The sequence below is a fragment of the Gobio gobio genome (genome assembly GCF_949357685.1).
Source record: "Gobio gobio genome assembly, chromosome: 13".
NCBI classification, from domain to species: domain Eukaryota; kingdom Metazoa; phylum Chordata; class Actinopteri; order Cypriniformes; family Gobionidae; genus Gobio; species Gobio gobio.
Genome location: NC_137106.1, coordinates 21466133 through 21489556, shown reverse-complemented (window position 1 = coordinate 21489556; position 23424 = coordinate 21466133). Strand labels below are relative to the sequence as shown.

The window sequence follows — 23424 nt, the reverse complement described above, 5'->3', positions numbered from 1 at the left end:
GGGTAGAGTAACGGTTGTGTTGTGTCAGATCACTGTTCGATCTCTCTTTAATTAGAATGATTTTGACATCCGAGGCAGTGAGGCAAAGCGGCAGCTGTTCCGCTAAAAAGAAATGCCACCGTCAGATTGGCGGTTCAGCTCTCCACGGGCTCCCAGTCTGTTTGTCTCTGTATCGCCAGCCTTTCGTGTCAATCTGGCTTCCCGCGCACATGCTAAGCAGGTGGTTGCAGCCGATGAGTGATATATGTCGAGGTTATAGATTAATGGCCTGCTGTACAGTATATATAGACATACAGCACATGGCCTTTGTGAATTTAAGGTGACTTGACAGCATTTTTATCTATCCATACACTACCGTTTTAAAGCTTAGGGTCAGTAAGGTTGTTTTTTTAAAAAAAAGAAGAAATTAATAATTCTATTCTGCAACGATGCATTAAATTGATCTAAAGAGACAGTAAATACATTTATAATGTTACCAAAGATTTCTATTATAAAATAAATGCTGTTCTTTTTAAGTTTCTATTCTTAGAAGAATCCTTAAATGTTTCATGGTTTCCACAAAAATATTACGCAGCACAACTGTTTTCAACATACTAATAAGAAATGTTTCTTGAGCACTAATTAGAATGATTTCTAAAGGATTATGTGACACTGAAGACTATTACAGGATTAAACCACATTTCAAAATATATTAAAATAGAAAAAAAGTCATTTTAATTTCACAATATTACTGTTTTTACAGTATTTTTGATCAAATAAGTGAAGCCTTGGTTAGCATAATAGACTTCCTTCAAAAGCATAAAAAAACACCAAACTTTTAAACATTAGTTTATATGAGAAATATGTCTGGGATGCGCACAAAATGACACTGTAATGTCACCGACCCAAGTAAACAGAAAAAATATGTGAATTATGGAGTTTTTATCATATAACAAAAACTTTTTTTCTGCCAAATACAAAGCAGACTTTTTACGAATGTGCTGGTTGTACTTTTCAGTGCAATTAAAGTGAATTCTGAATGAAGCTTTAACGTTTCAAAATGGCACCATGAAAATTTTCAAATTAATTTTGTGCTTTATTCCAAGTCTTTTGAAGTTATACGATAGCTTTATGTGAGTTACTCATTACTCACTTAAAATCTGTCCCTCTAGTGAGCTTTAACTGTTATGACCAGATCATTGAGTCAACAAATGAGCCAGTTTGTGCACACAGAGAAAAAAGGTCTCAAAAACAGCCAGGGTACAACAGCTTGTCACTGGGGCAGTACCTTTAAAGGGATAGTTCACCCAAAAAGGAAAATTGTGTCATCATTTAGTCACCCTCAAGTTGTTCCAAACCTGTATGAGTTTCTTTGTTCTGCTGAACACAAAAGAAGATATTTTGAAGAATGTTTGTAACAAAGCAGAGAGAGCAACCATTGACTACCATAGTATTTTTTTCCCTACTATGGTAGTCGATGGTTGCTCTATCTGCTTGGTTACAAATATTCTTCAAAATATCTTCTTTTGTGTTCAGCAGAACAAAGAAACTCCTACAGATTTGGAACAACTTGAGGGTGAGTAAGTGATGACACAATTTTCATTTTTGGGTGAACTATCCCTTTAAAAGGACATCTTTGTACCTTTTCTACTCCTAAAAGGTGCATATTAGTAGTTTAGTGTACAAATATGTACCATAAGGTATGGGCGTCGGAAGCAAAAAAAATGTGGGTGGGTCCTCCTCCAGAACAATTTTACTGGAGTATATACCATTTACATTAAGTACAAATATCCTGCCTTGTTTACTAAACATCTGGTTGGGCCAGACAAAATTACGGAAGACACTAAATCGTAGTGTCAATAGTGTAGGGGTAAGATGCATGGCAGTAAGTTTTGACGCAAATCAACTCAAGGTTCGAATCTGCCTTTTGCTGAACTCGCTGTACTCCCTTTTCCCATCACATATCAGATCGGAAAGGCATTTTCAATAAAAATGAAGAAAATATTAGAAAAGTGGAAATAAAGCATCTAATGTGTGTTTAATAATAAAGTGTTTATCGGTTAGGGTTAGGTAAACAGACATGCGCTGAATTAGAGACAGTAAAAGTGAGTGGGTCCAATATCATTGGTCTTAAAAAGTGGGTGGGTCTTGTCCCACCCATATACAATGGTTCCGGCGCCCATGCTTTAAGGTACTACTATGAACCTTTTTGTGGTTAAAAAGTTACAATATGTCCTTTTAAGGGTACTGCCTCAGTGACAAGCTGTTTTACCACTAAAGGTACAATTTGACACCATTTTTCTCTGTGAGTGAATTATGAGTGTTATTGTTATTTTAAAGCTACACTGTGTGATATTTTCCCCCATCTAGTGGTGAACTTGTATATGACCATCCAGTGAATTTTAGTTTCTGTTCTGTTCAATTCCGATTTCGTTTTAACTCCTACGGTGGCCGATTTAGTCCAAGATTAATATGGCTTCCAGTTCGACCTCGTCCACATTCGACACGGTGCCTGTGGGATATTCTGTGCGCAGTGGGATGGTTGGAACTCAACTGGCCTAATTATTCGGCTAGAAAGAACTGCAGCTAATCCAGAGTGAACTTTGATGATAGTAATGTTTATTCAGTCATCCAATTGCAAGGCATAAACAGGTTTGCATGGATATGTACATAAATGTGGTTTCTGTGAGAGAACAAATTAGGATGGTAAATATACATGATAATGACATGACAGAATATACACAGTTAAGAACTGTATAACTCTACTTATAAGTTACATTTGTATAATGTAACCGTAAACCAGAGCTTATTGTACCATATATAGGCGCTAAATGCAGCTGCATTAAAAGGAGCGGAGCTGCCGCTGCTGCTGCTAACAAGCGGTGTCGGATTACAAAAGTGTGTGCGCAGGTTTAGCTCTGTATAACAAGTGTTAATATGCCGATCAGACCTGATACATATTTCCATCAACATACATTACAAGCAAATATTTTCTATAAACGAATAAACATTGTTAATAACTGAATGACTATTCAAATAGGTGAGCATTACGCTATTGTACCCTATGTTGACACAAAAATACTTCTGATGTGACATCAACTGAATTACATGATGACACACTCTAAAACACATCCACAATGACAATAACTATTATTACTTACGGAGTTATTAACGCACAGAAATACCACACAAGGAAAAACAGACTTTTGAGGAATAAACAAGCCAGGAAAACTCCGTATAACTCTGTTACTGGAGCTGCTGAGATGAAAACTCTCTGCGCATGCACCAGACAAGTCTGAACAAGTTGACGCGCACAGTGTTAAAACCGGTTAAAACGCGAATGGCGAAGCTTGAATTTACGGGTATGTCCCTCTTTGGCTAATGTACTTTCAAGATGGAGGGGCAACATGGCGACCACCGTTAGATCCCATTACCTTATGTATTTTCAATGGCATATTATAAACTTACGAGAATACTTTATTACTTGAAAGAAGTAAATATACATTAATGAGCACATATATTTTTGAAAGAACTAAGTGTTTTTAGCTAAGAATAGACTAAAAAAGTTACACAGTGTAGCTTTAAAGTAAAACTAAAACTAAACTTATTTAAACTTAAATGAGATAAAGTAGAAATATAAAAAATGACAAAAGCACATATCAAAAAGACTAACACAAAAATTAAAAGATAAACTGAAAATATTACAGGTCGGTTTTATGAAATTGATAATCTGATTAATTGAAAAGATCTGACTCAAAACAATGATGAATCACTCATGAATCAGACATAATTTCCTCTCATGAAGACACACAAAGCAAAGACTTCCGAGGACCTAAAATCTGGCATTTTATGAGCCGCTTTTATGATAATTGTGTTGTTTATGAAGCTTTAAATCTCTGCTCTCCATGCCTTTGCTGCAGTAATAGATGAACTAGATTGTTATTGTCCTGTTTTCTGTTTCTTTGTAGACAGATGCATAGAAACATTGTACTCCCATTACACTTAATGTGTAGGAAGAGAGCTTCCGCGTCGTCTTTGTTTCAGATTAGATTAGATGGTTCAGATAGATAGTTTAGATGTCAAGGCAAGGACATCGGAAATGGCCTTATTTAGAGCAGATGTCTAGACTGCAAATGAAAGATTTGACTTTTTACTGCAAATTGGGTCTTACTCTTTAATTTGTATTCTGTGATTCATAACCATTTCAAAGTGTTTTATTTTATTTTTGGCCTTTTTGCCTTTATTTACAGGATAGCACAGGATTGACAAGGAATTAATTGAGATGAGCCAACAGCTCTTATATGTCATGTGCACATCCCGACAGTAACACACCTTCCAAATGCATCGTCTTCACAGGCTGCATGCAAAAATACACATACAAAGCAAACAGTGTAGTTTGATTCATAAACAAATGATGCTTTTAATGAATCAGCTCAAGCCAAATTAATTACTAGTTTCTTGATATGCCAGAGTGGTTGCTGAATAACATCTGACTATTTGACTTTGTGCAGTTAAAAATACACATGAAAAAAATGGTACTTTAATCAAAAATATTGAAATACAGTTGATTTATTTTCTCCTTCTGGTACATATATAATATATTAGTATAATATAGTCTTTATATGAAAGTGTTTAAGCAACTTATATTTTCATGGAAAAAACAAATATATGCCACTATTATGGGTTCTGGTTATTGAGCTTGTTTTTGCATGTGGACTTTGATACAGTAATGAAGCTATAATCATGAAAAGAGGATTGCTTTTGGTAAATTTGGCTGGCTGTGTGCTAGAGGGCAAATATAATTAAAATATTGAATCCATTGTACCGTAGGGAGCTGCTATTGTTTATCAGAGCTTCTGCTTAATAATAGGTTAGCGATGCATGACAGTCCAATCCGATTATGTAATTTTCTGCTGCAGGTGGAGTGTTATGGGCCAATGAATCAGCTGGTGGGCGTGGCTAAGCAGCACAAAGGGGTGGAGCTCCAGTCATCTTTGCAGTCTCAGAATGGAGATGTTGAGAGGCATGAGAACAAATCGTGTGAAGGTCGCCACCCCACGCTGGACAAGAATGCTGCGGAAAACGGACTCCCACGCCAGTCGGGCTGTCGGGCTGAGTCCTCCTCTGATTCAAGCCTGAGCCCATCCCTGGAGAACGGATTTGTTGCCAGCCAGGACTCCGAGAAGTACGAAGAGGAGACACTGCCAACTTTGCCTCGCAAGAAACGAGGGAGACGGAAACTGGAGCGGCCGACTAAATGTGAGTTATGCTCAACCCTCCTTAGCATCATGTTTCACAGCTGTCTGCTTACTGAGCCACTTGTGGGCCCAAGGCCAAGAACTTGTCATCATAATGAAGAAAAAAAAAAAGCTATATTTTGTCACAAAACAAGTAGGATTGTAAAATGGTTTTGGAGGCTTTGCAGGTGCCATTGACTTGATGGACAAATAATTATTGTTAAATTAGTGCATTAATATGCAAATCAGGGTAATTACGCTCCCAAAAATTACATTTGCACACAAAAGCCACCAGCCTCCCACACTGTGTACAGAAGCGATTTGGCAAGAGTCTCTCTCCAGCAGCATAGGATTTTGGGATTTTACAATGAGGGCACCAACTACCCCAGCCACATATCCTTGTTTTCCAGCATATTTAGGGCCCAAACACCGATGTTGCATCATGGACCCTCTTGGAATTGCTCCACTTATTTTGTTTTGGATTTTTTAAAATACCATTTACCACCACAAGTTTGTTCTGAACGTTTATCTTTGCATTTAACACTTTTTTAGTCATATGAGCAACCAGTCAGTAATCACACCAATTTCAGTTTCACTATATTCGCTTTGTTTTATTTTATTTATTGAAATGTTGTTTTAATATCAAAACATAAGCAGTACAGAACGCACTCAGAACATCTAGAACTTCACTCACCCCGGTAACTTAAAATAATAAGTTCTATATGTAGTATTCAGAAGTACCCTTCGTATTAGCGACACTGGTGGCCATCAAGTGGACTGTAGACAGATGAGGATGGTATATAATAAGAAAGTAGTTTGATTATAAAGTATATTTGACTATAGACTATATAGATCTGGCTATGTGGCTTTTCTTTGCATGACACATTGACATTACAGTACAGAATGGCTCTTTTGGCATTAACCTAAACTTTAAGCATTCATTTAATGTGTAATAGAATGGAAGAGAGGGTCTCGAGAGTGCGTGAACGTCACATCCTTTTGATGTTATTGGCATAAATGTTGCCAGTCCTTCACATAAAAATCAGTCTACAATCTTTCATAAACAACCTAGGAACTCAGGGAAGTTTGTTTTTTACAAGCTGTTCAAACAATGAACATCAAAAAAGTGATGAATACATGAAAATTCTAACATATAGCCCTTTAAAATAAATACAAAATGTAGCTACAAATTTGACTGATTCTTTTACAAAAATTGCACAAATCAAGTGATTTTTTTGTGGATTGAATTGTGCTGTATTTTGATTTGTGTGCTGTCACATAAGAAAACACAATAGAAAATTGTGTTGACTATTAGTATTAGTCGGTATATTATTGCACCATATCTTTTTTTTCCTCCATTTTTTCATCATATTACAATTCACAAGCGCACAGCTAAAATGTGTATTTTTTTTGCCGTGGTACTGCAGGTTCTTCAGTGGTGCAGAGATACTCCTGCATATCAGTGTGCTCCAGTGTGATGGAGCTGACAATTATCAGACCTCTTTCTCTCTCTCTCTCTCTCTCTCTCTCTCTCTCTCTCTCTCTCTCTCTCTCTCTCTCTCTCTCTCTCTCTCTCTCTCTCTCTCTCTCTCTCTCTCTCTCTCTCTCTCTCTCTCTCTCTTCCATACTTTGGGGTCAGGCATTGACCTTGATGAGAGCAGTAAAGTGAAGGCTGGGTTGACAGAGCCGTCTCCATCCTGGCAGCCTGCCTTGATTGGGTGCAGTGCACAGAGAGACAGCAGGTCTCTGTTGTGGCCACTCTCTCAGAGGGGACCATGCCAGGTGAATGGCACAATGCCCAGGGCACTTACACACTGATCCTACATCAGTCTCCTTTAACCCACTTTATGATGATAGACGCCAACTTGTAGGCCTATGTAAAATGCAATAAAGTCTAGGCACTCCATTTATAATACTTTGTAAATCCAGTAAAACATCACATACCAAATAATCAAAGCATGTGTTTTTTGTTAGCACTGCTAATAATGCTATAAAGGTGCATTTTACACTGACTGAATTACCATGTTAATGGTTTTTCGGCCACACAAATCACACACTTGATATGGACTTGCGGACTCGTGGCCAATCCCGTAGGTGTCCTAATTGTCATTTCAGACTTTTCCAACTTTTCATGTGGCAGTTCAAGAATACTGGGCAAGTGTTATGGCTCTGTTAAAGGTGTTTTCTCTTCCTCTTCCCCCGCTAGGATTGTCGGACCATAGTGTGGTCAATCTGTACTGTTTGGGAAACTTTTGAATTTTCAGATTAAGAGTCAGTTATTTTCTTCCAATATCACGATTCATGAACAGTGAATTTGCTTTGCCTGGTTCAGTATTTTCTCCTGCCTCTGGCATGTGTTACAGACCTCATAATATTTCCTTACAACTCATATTTTGGGAAAAGACTGCAACGAACAGAGATTGGCCAAAATAAAACAAAAACAAGCAGTCTGGTTGCTGATCGTGTGTTTGGTGCTAAAACCAGACAATTGATGGCCAGTCAGCCAGTGCATCTCTAATAGGGCAGCTCTTGATCAATTTGTTGAAGATAATGCATAATGCTGATAGTGTTTTGCCAAGCTCAATACAATCCCAGATACCAACCACAAAGCTGTCTTACAGTTTGCCAGACTTTATTAACTCAACACTGATGCAAATCAGTACTAATCGCTAAAAGATAATCACACCTACACACCTTTGTCAATCGTTAATTCAATCCCACCAAAGATTTTATTGATTTATGAACTCTGTAGAGTCAAAAAGAACAATCTTGCTTTGATTGACAGACAATACCTGTGTCATTTTTTTTAATAACTTCTACCTAGAGGACACAGGACGGACTTCAGTCCAGCGATGTGGAACTGAACGCTCCGAACACGCAGGCTGGCATGTGCACAAACTGGTATGCTGGAGGCTCGATGGGCACAGCATGCCAACCACGCTCACAAACCCACTGACCTTGGCAGTCTCGGCGGAATGAACCCCTTCCTCACCGCACCGGCGGGTTACTTATTCCCGTCGAGCGGCGGAGAAAAGAGTAAGAGAAAGAAAGCTGCAGCAAGAGAGGATTTGCACATGCTGTAAATGTGAAGAGGACTCGGGGGTCGAGGCCTTTTGTTTTGGCTGGGTGTGTGTGGTACTTCACTGGCAGGCTTTTGATGGCTCTTGTGAAGAAAACAAGCTCTCAGGTTTTGCCCATGGCCTCTCAACGCTCAAGTGTTGTGATGTGGCTGGGTGATGGAGCTTTGATAGACTTCAAACAGATCCTCCTTAGGCTAGTGGATTATTAAAATGGATGCTGTCTACTTCTTTTGGCATCATGTCAGTATAGAGACATCATGAATATGCCGTCACAGATTGTCTGTAAGCCTGGTCCAATTCCCACATATCTATTTATTCGAAGTTGCCCTGTTCATTATCCATACATAATGATTATCAAAAATGAGGCATTTAGGACTCTTTCATGCACTTATCTTTTATGCGTTCCCCAATGCTTTAGGAATATATCAGAAATGCAGTTTAATAAGACAACTATGTAAGTTATTTCTAACTTTTTTTATGTTCACATTGACAACATGCATTTGTTGATCTGAATTAACTGATGCAGTTTCAAATGAACTCTTTCCCTCGCCATTGATGTAAATTTCTGGCTTTCAGTGTTTTCACTGTTAGGGGGAGCTATGACACATCTTCTGAAAGAGTACTGAATCCTTTTATATATATATATATATATATATATATATATATACACGTAGATGCCTCATTAGCGACTGTTTCTATAGGCTGCTATACGTTAGCCATCCGGCATTTTTGAAAGGTCAAAAAAAGTCGTGAACGTGCATTGTGAACATTCGAAAGCAAGTTGCCTGTGCATATGCAACCGTAGTTATACGCATACATTTATGCATATCTATATCTGCAATAGACTGAAACCGATGATTTTATAGGATTTAGTTTATCATTAATGGTAGATAATTCTGCTAAAAATATTGGCTAAAGATCTTATGAAAATTATTGATGATCATAAGAGATCCCTACAGACACATTGCTCTTTTAATAAAAGCAGTGAACTCATTATAAACAAGTTAATTGGAAATAAATCATAAACCATTAACCAATCAGCCATCAAAAGAAATGAATTATAAAAAAATAGTAATAAATGACTAATGTGTTTAATAAACAGCAATATAGCATATTTATTCAAACCATGTTTTAAGTAATCATCATAAACTAGGTATTATTTTGAAAGCTTAACTTCTCAAAAATCACTCTGTTTTGCAATCAGATATTGCTTTACCCTGGAAACTGTACTTTGAAACGTGGGCAGTTTGCTGGATCAAATCCTTCTCTAACTTTGACAAAATAAAAAGCCTATTATTGAAAAGATCTAAGACTCAAGAGTCCATATGTGACCAGTGTTTTGCGATAGAAGTGATATTGTCACATATTAATTTGTGACGATAAGCATAAAAAATTATAATGGAGTGTGGGTGTCACCCAGTGGCCAACATAATTGCTAAACTAACACAATACATGAAGAACGCGTTAGCTTACGACATTAAAAAGTAACCGTATTTAAAAACCTGTAATATTGAGTTAATACATAGGCTATAAAAGCACAAACACACATTCTCACCTGTGAAAAATTATCCCATTTCTTCGGGAATTTAAATCTTGCCGGCCGGGTTTTACAACCAGAGGCTGCGCAGCATTGTGGCATCTTGCATTCTCAGGGTTTTTTTTTACTGTGAGTGATAATAGCATCTGAAGTGTGGACGTGTTTTGATCGTTCCAAAATGGCGAGCGTGTTGACGCGGATGTAGTCTTTGGATGTAGTTTTTGATTAAAAAGTGATTTTCTCAGCTTCTTTAATCAAACTTTCCCACATTCAAGTGTTGATAAAAAGAATGCTTTAAGCTAGAAGAAAAGTCTTTTTGTTGTTGTTTAAAATCAGAGGGTCTGTTCTTTCTTTTGATATATTGCATGTTCAGATATTCATACAACAAAATATTCTGAGGGCCATGCAAAGTTTGTGAAAATAATGCTGGCAACTTAAAAAAAAAATGCTGATGGGGAAAGAGTTCAAATGTTTATTGCACCAAATAGTTTGCACTGAACATTCGGCTTGGTGTGAGCCTTTATTGCAAAAAAATAGCCAGCTAAATTAAATTTTATTTAATTTATTATTAATTTATTGTATTTTGGAATAATTGAATAGAGAGACACTGTCTGAAAAGCACAACTTGTGCCTGTATCTTATAAATAAACTGTGTAAAACAAAACTCAGTGGCCAAATATGTCTATGTAAACACACTTCAGAGAGATTATGTTATCATTTTTTTTTGCTGAAATACACATACAATTTAATTTAGAATTGATTTAGATTCACTAATTCATGCATGCCCTCAGAATCAAACTCATGACCTTTGCGTTGCTTGCGCCGTGTTCTACTGTTTGAACTATAAGAATGCTTGTCAGTTTTGCAATGGGCATTTTTTGCAGCATACTGTTAAAAGATGCACTAAGGAGGAAGTTGTCATATTTGAAACAGTATGCACAACACTTTGAAAAAAATGTTATGCTACACATCACTACTGGGATTGCAGTGATACAGGAATTGACATTTAGCAAGTAAAAATGTAAATATAATATGCATATTTATTATGCAACTTAGAGTTCAGCTCACCTTTTTTCTCCTCTCAGAACTCTACGAACATCTCACTAGCACTTTGATGTGTGAAAGTTTTTAAGGTGAACGTTACTTTTGACCTGAATATCATGCTAATGTTGAGCTTCAAGCAAAAAAAACATCAGATTTCAGTTTATTAGTGAATCTGTTTTGTAGCTGTTTTTTTTTTTACTTGAATGGGAATTCATCTTCCAAAGTCTTCTGAGGGGCCACATTTTATTGATGCTGTATTGGAATTGAGGGTGTGCTTTTAGAAAGCTTTGTTGAGCTCTCAGTAATATTGTCTTTCTCAAACCCTAGTTAGAAGGGAGTTTCAGTACTCCTGAATCATGAATCATCATGATAGCCCTGCTAGTGTTTCAGGTCACTGGTAATCGTAGCCTCTGGCTAACCTCGACCTAACCTGCTGAACCCAGCCAAGACAAAGCTGCTTAGGCATGAACTACATCCTTTTGTATGTGGAGATGTCAGTAGTATAAATCAGTGCCAGGGCAAAAAAGGAGAATTTTGGGAGGATTCATTGTGGAATGTGCTGTGGAATGTGCAGAAGATGAACAGCATTGGAAGAAAGTATGAGTGTTGGGGAAGTTATTCCAAAATAGTAAGCTGTTACTAATTTTTTATTGACTACAAAGGTAATGCTTTACTGTTCAGACAGAATAGGAAGTTATCACATGAATCCAGATTGAATCTGCAGATTTTTGATGTTTCTTGGTGGTGTTCAAAAACAGTTCAAAATTCTTGAATTCAAAAACAGCTAAATAGAGCACAATTAAATAAATTAGGCTATTTTTAATTTTGCGCGCCATCTGAAAAACACAGAATATTACTGCCTCTGCCATCAAAGACAGTGAGACACAACGCAGAATCTTATTTTATTTTATTGCTGAAGTGTACATCAAATATTAGTAACTTGCATTTATGCAATTGGTATTAGGGATGGGTATCGATGTTCCTGAATCGATTCAGTTTTGATTTAGATTCAAAGGCACTTGCATTGCATTCAAGGTATACATTTCACCAATTCATGCATTTTCTCAGAATCAAACTTCTGTCCTTGGCGTTGTTTTTCCCTATGGTTTGAACTAGGGATGCAACAATACAGTTAGTCCACGGTTCAATACATACCTCGGGTTTTAACCACAGTTTTTGGTTCGGTTCGGTTCTGATGGCTTGTCACATCCATTTTTTGTTATTCTATTCTTAGGCGACAGGAACAGCAAGAGGTTAAGGAGAAAAAAGACTATTTTTTTATTGCAATACTCTTTCTTTATTTTACTTAAAAGAATTGAAAAACCTACCTTAAACTTAAAACTTTACTTAAAAAAACCTTGTATTCCTAGTGTATTGTAATAAAAAAAAAAAAAAATATATATATATATATATATATATACCGATATATATATATATATATATATATATATATATATATATATATATATATATATATATATATATATATATATATATATATATATATATATATATATATATATACACACTGGCAGCTCAGAGCTGTACAGCAGCATTAAAGTATGAAATTGATTGAATTAATGTAAAAATAAAACACTACATAGACTTCACTATAAAATATACATTGATTCTTATTAAAGCTACTGTATTAGTTTTTCAGTCAAGAGCAGTGAGTGATTTTCTCTTTGTCTTTTGTTGTTGTATTAACATTAAAGGGATAGTTCATTCAAAAATGAAAATTCTGTCATCGAGAAATGAATACAGGTTTGTTTGGAACAATCAGTGAGTAAATAATGACATAATTTTAAAGGTGAACTGTCCCTTTAAGGAACATGTGTTTTCTACTGCCCTGTTGTCAATTTAAGACATCCGTGCATCTAATATACAGACAAACACCGATTTTACTTTCACTTTAGACATAACCGACTGTGTTTTTGTTAACCTTGTGTGTAATTGACAGTATTAGCGCAGTAAGACGACTATTTAGTCCTGTAATCACGTGTTTGACAGGCGTTTAGTGCCCGCGCTCCGAAAAGCGCATGTTAAAACCGCGAATGAGCCGGCAAGGCTTTAAAACGCATGCAAATAATGAACTTTCTTGATTGTGAGTAACTATAGTGTTCCATGAGTATAACTCCACCACTAACGTGTGATGTGAATGTATGTTGCGTTGTTCAGTATATTGGGATGGAGGCAAATGATAGAATTTGTAGAAAAATAATTAATTAAATGCAAAACCGAAAAACCGCAATTCACAAGCGTGTATTGAACCGTGAATGCCGTACCGAACGGTTCAATATTATATTGAGAATTGTGGCATCCCTAGCTATAGGAGTACACAACACAATGTTGAAGGTTGTGTATCTAAGGGTGTGTTCACACTTGTCAGGTTTGATTTGATTTAAACAAACACTAGTGTGATTGCTCCGTTAGTGTGGATAATAAGTGTGAATAAGTGTGAACGCTGCCATCCAAACCCTGGTGTGCACCAAACAAGCGTGCCGAGACCCCTGATAAGACTGCGGCCCTAAAAAGGGACAGAATGCTCAAGCATACCTGTTTTTTCTTGTCATAGTTGCAATGTTGTCCGTCACACTTTGGAACAGGTATCAGAACCGCGTCTCCTCGCAGTAGATCTTCATTTGTGTGTGTGACGGAGGGATTCCTGCTGCTGTTTTGAGTCTTTTACACATTATAAGGTTTTCACGAGTTGTCAGCTCCATCATATTCCATCATATGAATGCACAGCGAGCGCATTTAGCCCAGCACACAGCATTGTTCGGGATGTTCGATAAGTTCTGTCACAAAATATACGTCATAAAAGCCGTTTTTTTAATCTTTAGTTTTGCTGTTAAAAATGACATTGTAAATGCTAAGCGAACAAAGACTTTTTTGGTCCGGACCAAAAGAACCAAGAGAACCAAACTACAAATGTGAACACACCTTAATTGCGTATGGCCATATAACTGGTGTATGATGCAATATTTCAGACTGAGAGCAGACAGCTAAAGCATGACAGCTAATTAAAACACAATCTCTGATAATATCAAAACTAATATATACAGTATAAAAATATAAATATATTTTATATGAGTAGTATACTGTATGGTGTTGGTTGGATGGGGGTTCCTCCAGAGCAAAAACAGAGTGAATGTCAGAGATGTCAAAACCACTATGATAATGAGTCAATGTGGTTGTTTGGCTAGTTTTAATGTTGATGTCGTCCTGCATTTCTAAGTGTTTTGATAGACCTTGACAGCCTGCAATAATTTAGCTTGTGTTTACTGCATAGTATAATTAAAATTTTTGTTGTTGTTAGCAGTCTATGAAGGCGCTGACCATTACAAGTTTTGCAAACTTTTGATTTTATATCTTTGGAAATACTACTGTTGTTTGAAAGAGTTAATTGATATAAAAAGCAGTGGTTGAGTGATATGGTATATTCAATGGCTCATTTCGATACCAATGTCTAAAGGAGTGTGGTCGATATAATTGGTGCTTTTTTCTTTTTCTTTTACATTTTAAGTGGAACATTTTGAAACAACTTATGGGGTGAGGAGATTTTAAGATTAAAGCTACAGAAATAAAGTTGTTGTGTTGAGACTGGAACCAGAATAGCTTCACAATCATTCAAATAATATGATTCACAAAATTGTAACCTAAAGTCTCATTCAAAAAATGTGACATGCAAAGCACATTTCATAAATACACAAATAGATTTTGGATCTACAAATCTTCACACTTTATTTACCATGTATATGTTTCTGACAGATCACAAATGCATTTTTTTTAAAACCATTTCCTCTTTAAACAGTCAATCAGATTTTATGCTTACAGTCCAGCCAATCATAAGAGAGATTGTACAGCATACTGTGGAGTAACGTGCATTATAGATCTCAGTGGTATTTTTCAAATGGTAATATTCTCACAAAGAAACCATCATACAATGTGTAATTACATATCGCCCTTTGGCATTTTTTACAGTACACATTTAGTAACCCAATTCATCTTTTTGATAGTAATTGACTGACATTAATACTCAGTTTCTAAAGTTCTCCTATGACTTTTATTTAGTAACACGAAGGCCTCAAGCTAAAATGGTCCTTCTTCCTGCTGCTTTTTGCTTCTCAGCTCTTTATATAGTTAATAATTTTGCACACAAATGAGAATCGTTTATTTTAGCTCAAAGCTATTTAATGCTTGCTCTTCAACATAAAAGCCTTGTGAAACTTTCTGTTGATGCGAAAAAATCATTGAGGTCTCATACTGCAGAATTGATGTAGACAGATTTCCATTGCGACAAATCCGGACTGTCAGAAACATTTCAGGTAATCGCTTGTTCTTGTGGCTGTTTCCCTCTAGACGTGGAGCACAAGGAGGACGAGGGTGGGGACTCTGCAAAGAATGAGGTAAAACTGTCTTCCTGTTGTGTGCCTGTCTGTGATATATGTGTGTACGTTCGCGTGTTTCTGTCTGAAAGACCTTTTCCGTTAATCACTCAAGATCTCGGAGGAAAATTCTTAGGAAGATGACATTACCATGGAACCTGTTTTTGTCAGCCATTTGATTATGAAAGAAATGGTACCCTAATGGTGAAATATCAAATACACTTGGTCCTCTGCTTGAAACGAGGGTCCCTGTTCTCCACTGGCCGTGTCCAGATGGGAGGGTAGAGGGGGAATCTATCTGTCGGGCGCTCGAACACTCTCTGCAACGAAGTTTGCCAGTCCCCCACCAGCCCATTCGCAAACCACTCCGGTAGACTAACCGCCTACTTCCTTACTTCATTTAGGATCGCACAGATAGATAAGCACACTAAAACAGAGAGAGACAAAGTCGTTAATTTTTTCTTTTCCTTTTTTTTTTGTTGCTTTTGTCCCTTTAAACAGGGAGCTCGCGGGAGGCTCCGTGGGGGAGTGGGCTGGGAAGTCAGCCTCCGTCAAAGACCCATGCCCAGAATAACCTTCCAAGCCGGTGACCCTTATTACATTAGCAAGAGGACCAGGGAGGAGTTGCTGGCCAAGTGGAAGTTGGAGGTGAGTACCATTGCTCACCACTGTCCCAGAGGAAGAGCGATAGGGAGCCTGTCAGCATTTCTATTATAGCCAGGGCGACAGCGTGCCGATTAAACTCTGCGAAATCCAAGTGTATTTGATTTTGATGAGTCATTTGATATCGCATGATGGTACCATTTATTTCATGAGACATCTGGCTGCTTCTCACAGTGAAAGTCCACTGGTTTCCTCATTGTAATCAATCATAGACTTGTTCGTTATGAATGCATTGGCCAATCAGAGGCTGCCTATCAGTAATGGCAGCCCTAATGGGCGAGTTTAAAGCAGTCTGATTTACAGATAAATGTTTTTTGTTTAGTTGAAGTTTGTATAAGAGATTTTTTTTAATGTATCTGTATTAATATCCCATATTTAATTGTGCATGCTTATTTCCTGTATTTTACAGGAAATTAGTTTCCCATTGACGTAACCTAAAACAGTTTTGGTTTTTCATTTTTTATTTAGAATTGATTTATAGAAAATAGTATAGAACTTTCCTGTTCTCATAGAATTAGAGTGATTATCTAAGCTTTATGGTTATAGTTATCATTATTGTAGTTATCGTTCTTAATGCGAGCAAGCTTTTACTGAGGGGTGTGCAGGTACAAAAAAGGTTGGGACACAGTGATTTAGATCAGTCATTTAGCACTCGGTGTGTACCCACCGCTATGGCGAAGCACAAGTACCATTGCAGGTGTATAGAGTATAGAATTGTAATAGCGGCCATAAGATGAAAATATTTATATATATATATATATATATATATATAAATATATTGTTGTATATCTAGTTCTGATTGACTGTGCATTTTTGTGTAAACAAAAAAAAAAACACTGGACACTTGTTGCTCGAGATTACGATTGGGGCCATCCATAGTACGGGACGGGGCCTAGTGCAAGTAGAGGATCTTTAAAGGGCTGGGCCTGGTGTGGTCGCAGCGTTTGCATCGCCCTAAGAGCGGCCCAGTTTAAGACACCCTACTGTTGTATTGCAACACTTAATGATTCAATACTGATTTTTGGAGACATCTGGAATAATCCAAAATGAAGAATGTGGCATGTCAGTAAGAAAATCAAAGGTTATTTCATAATTTCATTTTTTTCTAGATCAGTAGTCTGTATTCAACTTTATGGTCATAGTTATTGTTATTGTAGTTTTTATAGTTCTTAATGTCAACAAGCTTTTACTGAGGGGTGTGTGGTTACAAAAAAGGTTGGGAATCAGTGATTTAGGTTAGTCATTTAGCCCTCAGTTAGTACCCACTGCTATGGCGAAGCTCAAGTACCATTGCAGGTGTTAGGTGGTTGACAGTTTTTCTAATGGAACTGTTTTGTATGGTGAGAACTGCTCTGTTACATAATGCTCTTTTTCCTCGGTAACCAAAGGAGGCCAACCAATCAACATCAAGCTCCCCCCCGCCCCCATCTTCTTTTCTCTGCCCCTCGCCACACTGTGTTTGAGGATAAGCCATAAAAGTGTCAGAGATCCCAGAAATACGGCCAAATTAGCCGGACACACAGTTGTCTCGTGAGTGGACGTCGTAAAATTCCAGAGAAATGGGCGTTTCGCATTCTTCACGGAGAGAGCTGGAATCCTCCATCAGGAGCCTGGGAATTTTCTTTTTCTCTGAATAGGCACATTGTGGACGAGCGCAGATCGTAACATGTCATAGCTCTGTTTGCTCTCTGAAGGTCTATGCAGTCATGTTTTCTCGAAGCGCTCTTCACCGGACACAACAATGCAGCAGGAAACCCTTTTGAAAGGGGCCTTGACTTGTTTCCTTCCTCTGCCTACGAGGCCTGAGCCGCATACAGTCAGCAGAGCATTGTTAGCATAGAAGGGGTGGCCCTAAGGCGAGGGGGGAATAAAACCCAGCCTGCTTTCACTTTCTTTGAGCGAGGGGGATCATGTCTCTCTTTCTCTTTTTTTAATAAGTACCCAACGCTACAGTAGATTCCTCTTTCCCACCCCCATCCAGTTCCCTTCACTCCTCCCCCTCTCCCCTCAGTAGTCTCTCCGCAGTGGAAATGAACTCCGTACTATGGATATAAGGGTGAAGATGAGGTTTACAGCGAATTTCCAGCGCTGCTTGCAAGACAGCCTCCTGGACAGCCGCCAACATTCTGCAAGTCCTCTCTAGCCAACCAGAATTCCTGTTGGGAACCACCTGACCCTGAATTCCCAGACAAAGAAATGTTCATGCTTTCTTTTTCTTTTTTTTCCTCTTTTTTTTCTTTTTTTTTGGAAGCGGTCTCCACTGAGCCAAGAGTGGGGCAAGAAAAAAAGCGATTCACACGTTGGATTTAAAGTGCAGAGTGCAGGCGTGTATGGGTAGGTCGGCTGACTTGTTTGTTGTTGATAGCACAGGGGACAGTGTGCATGTCTGAGTAGACTTGCTGGAGGAGGAATATGCTGACTTCAGGTATTTCCAGGAGACTTGTTACGGACCATCTGCCCCGGGTAGCTTAAAGGAAACCCATCTCTTTAAAACCAGAGTGCCGGACCGAGCTAAAAACATTGCAAGTACAAGACAAAATGGTTTGCTTAAAAAGGTTCTTTTTCTAGCCTGTATGTTATCACAGGGGGATTGCAGAGAGCTGAATGTATTTCCTGTTTTACTGCCTCTGCAGGATGTTGTGCACAGGGCATATTTTTGGATTTCTTCACATTATACTTGGTTTTTAATAGTGCTGTGATCTGACAGTGTGTTTGTGGTTATTTATACAGTCGGCTTGCAGATAGATGTAGCATGTTTTACCTCCAACAAATGCTTTAAGAGTTATTTAAAAGAGAAGTTTTGCTTTTGAGCCTGAAAACAAAGATCATATACTTTTTTTTTCTGTCTGTCAGGTTTGGGTAGGCAAAGTAAACACGTAAAACTGGCAGTAGTTGTCGTTTGTGTTGAAACGGAAATGCGGTGCGTGTCTTTTTAAGGATATGCAAATATGAATGAACCGAGTGAACCCGGGAACCGCATGTGATTAGTGCGCTGCCAGCTCTCGCTCGTATTCTGAGTCAAGGCTGCGCAGACTGAAACAGGCAGACTTTTACACTTCAGCTTTGGACGATTAGTTCACAATTTTGAGGAAATAACAGATTTTAGACTGAAATCATTTTGAGCAACTTGACATGAACAAATAAAGAGAAGCCTTTAAAAAGATTCAACATTAAGTCTTTAAGCATGCCTGACCTCTGCTACACTACTAATTACCGTATTCTTTAATGGACCCAGCACAATCGCAAACTAGACGCATCCTCTATTTTTCGGACTTGGGAGGCTAAAAAGTGAACAGCCTTTGTTCAATCGCTCACAAAGTCACATCAAAATAAATGCGATTGTCACACAGTGGCAATAGCCATTCATCCCCTGCCTGTTGGAATTTCAGTGTGCACTGCTGTGCCGACAGCATTTGAAGTGAATTAATTCCTCATATTGTAAGTGAAAAATGTCCTCATATTGTTCAAAGTATTAAGAGAAACATTATGTGTTGGTTTAAAAACAGTTTTAAAAAATTGATTATCAGGTGTGCTCAACAAGCTTGGCTTTTTACACTTTTATAATATTTTTAACTTTTTATACTTTGTTACACTGCATACGGTGTGACAATACAGACTTGTTTATCATTTTCAACCCAAACTAACGCTTCCAAGATGATGCATTCATTCTTGCTCAAAAAAACTCATCTATGTTAGCCCAGCTTGATAACATATTTATATCAGCACAATTTGCAACTACAATATTCATTTTGCCACAGAAAACCAATACGTGTGACATAGTGACAACACAAACGAAACTGCCCGAAACTCTCTCACACTCTCGCCTCAGGTAGTCCTTATAGTGAGACCTGTATTTAATTATAAAAGAATATTGTTTATTTAATGAATGTTGTCTTTTAATGGCTATGTCATATGAACAGCAACACATTCAAAGGGCCGAACATGCATGAAGGTCAGGCATTAGTTCCATTAGTCGAACATGTAATTGACTTGTACTTGAAATGTCATGGTATATAAATGATTACAATAAGGCTGGAATAACGGAATTTGCCAGAGGAGCTTCCTTGGAAAATAGGCTTGGTTGATCATTGTAATGTGGAGAGCAGCTTAAGGCCATGGGTGTTTCCTTTCAGATATAGGTAGCGCTCCTAAAGACCATGCTATCCTATAATACAGCACACCAGCTTCAACATAGTGCTTAAAAACGTTACCCTTCTCAACATTTAGTACTGGATTTATGCAAACTGTATAAGAGTTGAAACTGAAAAGTTTTGTTTATCACTTAGTATTGTAAGTTGTATTATTCTGTTGTTGTTTTTTGTGTAAGTAAAAGTACTGGTTCATATATAGCATTACAGTACATCCACATTTTTAGTCCCATAAAAGTACGTTTTCTTGGTGATGATGTAGAAAATTATAAGACAGAGATTTACATCTCATTACTTCAGTGGCTGGAGGGTATGTGAGAGATGACATACATACAGTGGGGAGAACAAGTATTTGATACACTACCGATTTTGCAGGTTTGCCCTCTTACAAAGTGTGTAATTTTTATCATAGGTATTCTTCAACTGTGAGTAACGGAATCTAAAACTAAAATCCAGAAAATTGTATGATTTTTAAGTAATTAATTTGCATTTTATTGCATGACATAAGTATTTGATACATCAGAAAAGCAGAACTTAATATTTGGTACAGAAACCTTTGTTTGCAATTACAGAGATCATACATTTCCTGTAGTTCTTGACCAGGTTTGCACACACTGCAGCAGGGATTTTGGCAGACTCCACCATAAAGACCTTCTCCAGATCCTTCAAGTTTTGGGGCCTGTCGCTGGGCAATACAGACTTTTAGCTCCCTCCAAAGATTTTCTATTGGGTTCAGGTCTGGAGACTGGCTAGGCCACTCCAGGACCTTGAGATGCTTCTTACGGAGCCACTCCTTAGTTGCACTGGCTGTGTGTTTTGGGTCGTTGTCATGCTGGAAGACCCAGCCACGACCCATCTTCAATGCTCTTACTGAGGGAAGGAGGTTGTTGGCCAAGATCTCGCGATACATGGCCCCATCCATCGTCCCCTCAATACAGTGCAGTCGTCCTGTCCCCTTTGCAGAAAAGCATCCCCAAAGAATGATGTTTCCACCTCCATGCTTCATGGTTGGGATGGTGTTCTTGGGGTTGTACTCATCCTTCTTCTTCCACCAAACACGGCGAGTGGAGTTTAGACCAAAAAGCTCTATTTTTGTCTCATCAGATTACATGACCTTCTCCCATTCCTCCTCTGGATCATCCAGATGGTCATTGGCAAACTTCAGACGGGCCTGGTCATGCGCTGGCTTGAGCAGGGGGACCTTGTGTGCGCTGCAGGATTTTAATCCATGACGGCATAGTGTGTTACTAATGGTTTTCTTTGAGACTGTGGTCCCAGCTCTCTTCAGGTCATTGACCAGGTCCTGCCATGTAGTTCTGGGCTGATCCCTCACCTTCCTCATGATCATTGATGCCCCACGAGCTGAGATCTTGCAGGGTGCCCCAGGCCGTCATCTTGAACTTCTTCCATTTTCTAATATTTGCGCCAACAGTTGTTGCCTTCTCACCAAGCTGCTTGCCTATTGTCCTGTAGCTCATCCCAGCCTTGTGCAGGTCTACAATTGTATCCATGATGTCCTTACACAGCTCTCTGGTCTTGGCCATTGTGGAGAGGTTGGAGTCTGTTTGATTGAGTGTGTGGACAGGTGGCTTTTATACAGGTAATGAGCGGAGAACAGGAGGACTTATTAAATAAAAACTAACAGGTCTGTGAGAGCTGGAATTCTTACTGGTTTGTAGGTGATCAAATACTTATGTCATGCAATAAAATGCAAATTAATTATTTAAAAATCATACAATGGGATTTTCTGGATTTTTGTTGTAGATTCAGTCTCTCACAGTTGAAGTGTACCTATGATAAAAATTACAGACATCTACATGCTTTGTAAGTAGGAAAACCTGCAAAATCCGCAGTGTATCAAATACTTGTTCTCCCCACTGTATATGTTGTTATTCCTGAGCTGGGCTGTGTGTTTGTGGTCGACAAAGACTGTAAAGTACTGTACTCCTGGAACCCTCCCCCTTTCCGTTCTTCTCATCTCCCCCTTCCTCAATTTCAAGAGCCAAACTCGCAGTGAGGCCCTCGAAGAGGGGCATTTACAGCTGGTGGGGGAAAAAAACACGTCCAGAAGCAAACCTCCACTTATAGCCGCAGTGCTTTCCTCTCCTCCCCCAGTTTTTGTGGAGTCAGTTTTCCATTGATTTCTTAATTTTATATATATATAACCCTTTCCCGCCCCCAATGTTGACATTCTTCTCTCCCTGCCACTATACAATTTGATACACATAAGTTGCCTGCAGTATTGGCCACCTTTATGACAGTCTTGGAGTAACTATGATAGCTTTGACAAGCTGTAGATAGTAAGTTATGTGTCCGTTTTATATAAAAAGCAGGTGTTTTTATCATTGTCCATTCATAGGTTGAATTCAGCTCATTGTCGTGGGTAGCTCAAGATAATATTATTATATAATATTAAGAGTTTCAGATTTTAATTTTATCCTGATTTAATTCCATTTATATTCTTGCTTGGAATGAATGGACTGAGATTACATTGAGGTGCAGGTTAAATCAGGCCACTGGTGTATGACGGAAAATCTTATATACATATTAGATGAAATTGTATATAACAGTAACATTAGACATCACAATATAGTTGTTTTTGATGGAAATTCAATGCAAAATGTGTGTGTATATATATATATATATATATATATATATATATATATATATATATATATATATATATATATATATATATATATATATATATATATATATATATATATATATATATATATATATATAATACCACTATATATACATAATATACATAATATTATATTAAATAACCATGACTATAGTATATTAAATACTATAGTTATTTAAATACTTTTGAAATGAAAAGTACTGCATTCATTTAAAAAAAATCATAACAAATGAGTGTAAAACAGTCTTGCCCTCTGCCACACAAATATATCTAATATAAACAGTGTAGAATAATTTAAACAATTTTATCATTGGAATGGCTTGGTATGCAACAGTGGGACTCAACTTTAGTGACTCTGAGGTCACCTAATTTCAAAGTAAATATTCAAAGGTGCCTCTGCACAGGCTGTGATATTTTCTCTTAAATCTGTTGAAATGAAAATGTGCTTGTTTTCATATATTTGTATTTTAAAAAGTACTTATCAAATAATTAATATTGATAAGCAGTGTTGGGGAGTAGTTACATGTAACTAGTTTACGTAATCTAAATAAAAAATAAATGTGACTGTCATCAGTTACAGTTACTGAGAAAAAATTTGTAATTAAAATACAGTTACTTATGAAAATGTTAACAATTATAAAGGGGTTATAAACATCTGAATATTTTCTGTAAAAAGCTAGGATATGCTGAATAATATTAAT

At 37.6% G+C, this 23424-nt stretch overlaps 1 protein-coding gene across 7 annotated transcripts in view; it reads left to right on the top strand.

The window, feature by feature from the left end:
- dnmt3ab (DNA (cytosine-5-)-methyltransferase 3 alpha b) overlaps window positions 1-23424 on the top strand; it is a 62647-nt gene that overhangs the window by 10927 nt on the left and 28296 nt on the right. For 3 of the 7 annotated variants that reach the window (XM_079833313.1, XM_079833314.1, XM_079833315.1), the window contains 3 exons: window positions 4899-5238; window positions 15240-15286; window positions 15767-15913. In XM_079833313.1, the coding sequence (XP_079689439.1) occupies window positions 4899-5238; window positions 15240-15286; window positions 15767-15913 (534 nt within the window). Of the gene's footprint in view, window positions 1-4898; window positions 5239-15239; window positions 15287-15766; window positions 15914-17411; window positions 18263-18288; window positions 18354-23424 lie in introns of those variants that run through there. The other 4 variants (XM_079833316.1, XM_079833317.1, XM_079833318.1 and 1 more) reach the window with 3 other exon arrangements.